The 5,204-nt window shown below is 41.3% G+C and overlaps 1 protein-coding gene across 1 annotated transcript in view; it reads right to left on the bottom strand.

Moving 5' to 3' along the window:
- LOC126406524 (inactive pancreatic lipase-related protein 1-like) overlaps positions 1-5,204 on the bottom strand; it is a 69,786-nt gene that overhangs the window by 60,832 nt on the left and 3,750 nt on the right. Inside the window, exon 2 of the mRNA XM_050070838.1 lies at positions 1,425-1,576. Within this exon, the coding sequence (XP_049926795.1) occupies positions 1,425-1,576 (152 nt within the window). The remainder of the gene's footprint in view (positions 1-1,424; positions 1,577-5,204) is intronic.

Here is a 5,204-nt window from a genome sequence, read left to right as displayed (position 1 = left end):
CCCCGTTAAAGGGTTTTTTTTGGGGAGTTTTTCCTTATCCGCTGCGAGGGTCATAAGGACAGAGGGATGTCGTATGCTGTAAAGCCCTGTGAGGCAAATTGTGATTTGTGATATTGGGCTTTATAAATAAAATTGATTGATTGATTGATTGATTGATATTCTCAAGTCCAAGTGGACGTTTGTGTCAAATTTAAAGAAATTCTCTTAAGATGTTCTTGAGATATCTTGTTCACAAGAATTAAACAGATGCAAGGTCACACTGACCTTTGACCACCAAAATCCAATCAGTTCACTGTTGAGTCCAAGTCCAATTCCCTCAAGGCAGAGCCTATGCTGTAGCTATGGTGTCAATTCAGTACAGAAGTATAAATTCCGCCTTAGTCATATCAACCCTTGGCGTGATGTGTTTGCATCCGCCCTTTTAGGTCTGTGGTAGTGTGACCCCCACAAGGTCACTGCCACTTTTGTCTCTCTCTCTCTTGCCCCTCCCCCTCAAACACACTCCCTCACACATACACACACACACAAATCCACTTGCATGGTTTGATTTGCTGCTTCTAGTTAGTTGTTCATTAGTCTAGTGTGTTTATTAATTCAAGTTCTTGATTGGTTGATTAATTATTGCCTTAATAAACATTTGTAACTTCATTAGAGCAATTCTCTGTGGTTATTTGTGCATTGTTTGTTGTATCAACAGCTGGTTGAGACTGTCAGTGCTCAGGTTCACACCCTCTAACCTATTTGATTGTTAATATTTTACATATACAAACTTAGATGAGGATTCCCCTTTTTGACTAAATATAGGTTGGTCATTGATCCCTGATCCCAGGATGGTGCCCCGGAATTTTCTCAATTAATTACAATTAGTAATTAATAATCAATAACCAACCTGCCATTAGTAAACCCCAACACAAGCAAAGTCTTCCCAACTTGTGGTCTCTTTAGAACATGTGTCCCTCTTCGTGTTACTGTCCCTCTGCCACAGGTCATAAGGTTCATCACAGCTCTCACTCCTGTAAAAGCACGATAAATTTAAATAACAGAAAAGAAAATTGTAGCTTTGAATAAAACCCACTTGGTTTGTCTAAATCAGACTGCTGAAGTCTTGACTTTTTGAATTCAGGAATGTATTTTTGTACAGAGGGAAACTGATTTTGTCCCCATACACTTTTGTTGCCATCACTTTGTAAGGTGACTCTTTGGGGCCAATATTGACAAGAGAAATTTCACTGACCAGTAACCCCCTTTAATGTACATTTGGGCATGTGAGTATTATTTCAAAACAGATTTGAACAAATGTGAACCCTTTCGTTAATTAATTTACTTGTATCTTCACAGTGGATGCACACATGGTTTTCACATACATGTCTGTGATAAGACAGTTCCAAGCAAAAAATAAAAAGATAAATATAACCTCTCCTTGCCTGGTAGTAACGGTTCTTTTGGGTGAAGAGGAGGAAGCGGGTGTCAATCTCGTCAGGGTGCCAGGGCAGAATGGTAGCTGGTCTCTGAGTAGTGCCTCCCCAGGGAGGAAGGTCACCAAAGCAGCCCAGCTCATCAAAACAGACCTCGGTTGCTGTGGACATGGAGAACACACCACAATTGTCAGAGGCCATCATGATGGCCTCTGACAATGGTAAATGTACCATACTAATGCTGCTTGACCTTAGCGCAGCCTTCGATACTGTGGATCACCGCATCCTGTTAGATAGGCTCAGTAACTTTGTTCGCATTTCAGGCAGTGCCCTTGACTGGTTTGCCTCCTACCTCTCTGGTAGAAGTTTCTCTGTAGCATCTGGTCCTTTTATGTCCGAGTCCGTCCCCCTTTCTTGTGGGGTGCCCCAGGGCTCAGTGTTGGGTCCAATTTTGTTTGCTTTGTATATGCTACCTCTTGGAAACATTATCAACAGGTTTGAGGGTGTATCTTATCATATGTACGCAGATGATATTCAGCTGTATTTTTCCTTTAATCCTGACAGGACTGACAGTCTGAATGTACTGCATGACTGTTTGTCTGCAATTAATGACTGGATGGTCAACAATTTCCTCCAGCTTAACGCTGCTAAGACGGAGGTCCTTATTGTCGCTCCTGACTGTACTGCTTCTAGGGTGGCGAGCTGTATTGGGTCCCTGAATTCAAATATCCGCTCTGACCTGAGAAATCTCGGAGTTATTTTTGACCAGGCCATGCACTTTGATAAACACATTCACATGTTGACCCGTACATGCTTTTTCCACCTTAAAAACATTGCAAAACTGAGATCTGTTGTATCACATGCTGAACTAGAAATGATCATTCACGCCTTTGTGTCATCACGTCTGGATTACTGCAACTCTCTTTTCATGTGTCTCAGTAAAACTCATGTAGATCGCCTCCAACTGGTGCAGAATGCCGCTGCCAGGCTGTTAACCAAATCACCCAAAAACTGCCACATTACTCCTGTCCTGGCCTCCCTACACTGGCTTCCTGTCAGCTTTAGGATCCAGTTCAAAATCCTTGTTTTAACATTCAAAGCCCTTCATGATCAGGCACCTGAGTATCTGTCTGACCTGCTGCATGTATATGTTCCTAGTAGGACACTTAGGTCTGCCGATCACGGCCTGTTGGCAGTTCCTCGCACTAGGCTTAGAACTAGAGGTGACCGGGCCTTTGAGTCCATTGCACCCAGACTGTGGAACGCCCTCCCACAGATCTTGAGAGCCGCAGCATCGGTTGATATCTTTAAGAAGCATCTTAAAACCTATCTGTATAGGCAGGCATTCTTTAACTTGTCTTAAGTGATTTAGTTTTGCAACAACTGTTTCATTTTTGTGTCTCTGTATGTGACCTGTATGTTTGTATGTATGTATTCTTGTCTGTATTTTAAGACTGTGAAGCACTTTGTGAGTCCTCTCTGTGAAAAGTGCTATACAAATAAATTTTACTTACTTACAAAACCCTCACTTCCCACATGGACTGAATTTCCAACACGTTCTCATCCCCAGTCGTCAAATAGCTGGCATTGCTCTGGCCTCTAGCACTACCGTAAGAAACCTCAGAGTAATATTTGATCAAGATTTGTCTTTTAATTCTCATTTAAAACAAACCTCACGGACTGCATTTTTTCATATGCGTAATACTGTGAAAATTAGGCCTATCCTGACCCGAAAAGATGCAGAAAATTTGGTCCAGGCTTTTGTTACCTCTAGGCTGGATATACTATAACTCCCTATTATCAGGTAGCTCTAATAAGTCAGGTAACTCTCCAGCTAATTCAGAATGCAGTGGCACGTGTACTGACAGGAACTAAGAAACAAGATCATATTTCTCCTGTTTTAGCTTCTCTGCACTGGCTCCCTGTAAAATCCAGAATTGAATTTAAAATCCTACTGTTAACTTATAAAGCCCTAAATGGTCAGGTTCCGTCATATCTTATAGAGCTCATAGTGCCATATTATCCCACCAGAACACTGCGCTCTAAGAATGCAGGGTTACTCGTGGTCCCTAAAGTCTCCAAAAGTAGATCAGGAGCCAGAGCCTTCAGCTATCAGGCTCCTCTCCTGTGGAATCATCTTCCTGTTGCGGTCCGGGAGGCAGACACCGTCTCCACATTTAAGACTAGACTTAAGACTTTCGTCTTTGGTAAAGCTTATAGTTAGGGCTGGCTCAGGCTTGCCTTGTACCAGCCCCTAGTTAGGCTGACTTATGCCTAGTCTGCCGGGGGACCCCCTATAATACACCGGGCACCTTCTCTCCTTCTCTCTCTCTCTCTCATGTCCTGTTATTGCATCTTGCTAACTCGGCCATACTGCATGTCACTTACTCTGCTTCTTCTCCGGAGCGTTTGTGCTCCACTGTCTTGCAGGTTAACTCATATCGCAGCGGTGCCTGGATAGTGTGACGTGTGGTTGTGCTGCTGCTGTGGTCCTGCCAGATGCCTCCTGCTGCTGCTGTTTCCATTAGTCATACTTCTACTGTTATTATACACATATGATTATTGTCACATATGTATACTATCAGACATTTATATATACTTTCAACATATTGTACCACAATAACCAGAATTATAATTATAATATTATTATAATATCATTACTTTCATTAATGCTGTTGTAGGCTACTGTCATTACCGTCTGTCCTGCATCTCTTTCTGTCTCTGTCTCTGTCTCTGTCTCTCTCTCTCTCTCTCTCTCTCTCTGTCTCTCTTTCTGTCTCACTGTGTCATACGGATTACTGTTAATTTATTATGTTGATCTGTTCTGTACGACATCTATTGCACGTCTGTCCGTCCTGGAAGAGGGATTGTAACGCCCGCCTATGTAATAACTGTCCACAAACGCAATAAACCACAAACGTAATAAAAATCTGCAGCATTTAATGTAATAAACCCACAAATGTAAGAAATTTTCCACAAATGTAATAACCGCTGCCTACTACAAACGTAACATGTGATTTCCCACAAATGTAATAACTATTACGTTTGCAGGGATTTATTACGTTTATGGGGAATCTTTATTGTAATAACTTCCCACAAATGTAATAATACAATGAATAATGGTCGTTGTGGTTGTTGTTTGTTTGTTTGCCTATACACCTACGAATACTACTGACCGTGAGTGCAAAATCCAGCTGCTGACTCTCCACTCCGCTATCACACAACAGATCTATTTATTGTAATCAAAACAATTACTGGGAAAAAGCAGGTACTGGCAGATAAAAACAGAAGCAAGTACAGAAATACTCATATATTTGATTTATGTAACAAGAACTTCCCAGCAGGGATCAATAGTCTTTCTTATTCTGATTACCAGGCTATACAGTATGTTTAACAAACACTCATATCATTGCTTAATGTAATACAAAAAAAATTATTACAGTTACAAAAAAAATCCAAAACTCACTACCTCTGACATGACGAACCAAGACAGTGTACATAGATAAAAAAAACAACATCAGCAGAAAAACGAAAGTCCTGCAAACCAACAGCAAGCGGCGATCACCATGGCCAAATAACATCGCATATCTGTAACTAGAGCACTTGGAGAGCGCAGACCTCCGCCAAGCAGCTCGGATTTCCCGCCATTTTATTATTTTATCCACTTTGCTTCAACCGATCACCACCAAAATTTTATCATCTATTCCTTGTCCCATTATCAACCTTTCCTGAAAATTTCATCAAAATCCGTTCAGAACTTTTTGAGTTATTTTGCAGACAAACAAACAA

This window comes from Epinephelus moara, chromosome 19 (genome assembly GCF_006386435.1).
Source record: "Epinephelus moara isolate mb chromosome 19, YSFRI_EMoa_1.0, whole genome shotgun sequence".
Classification (NCBI taxonomy): Eukaryota; Metazoa; Chordata; class Actinopteri; order Perciformes; family Serranidae; genus Epinephelus; species Epinephelus moara.
The sequence above is the reverse complement of the archived record's forward strand: the minus strand, read 5'-3'. Positions and strand labels throughout refer to the sequence as shown.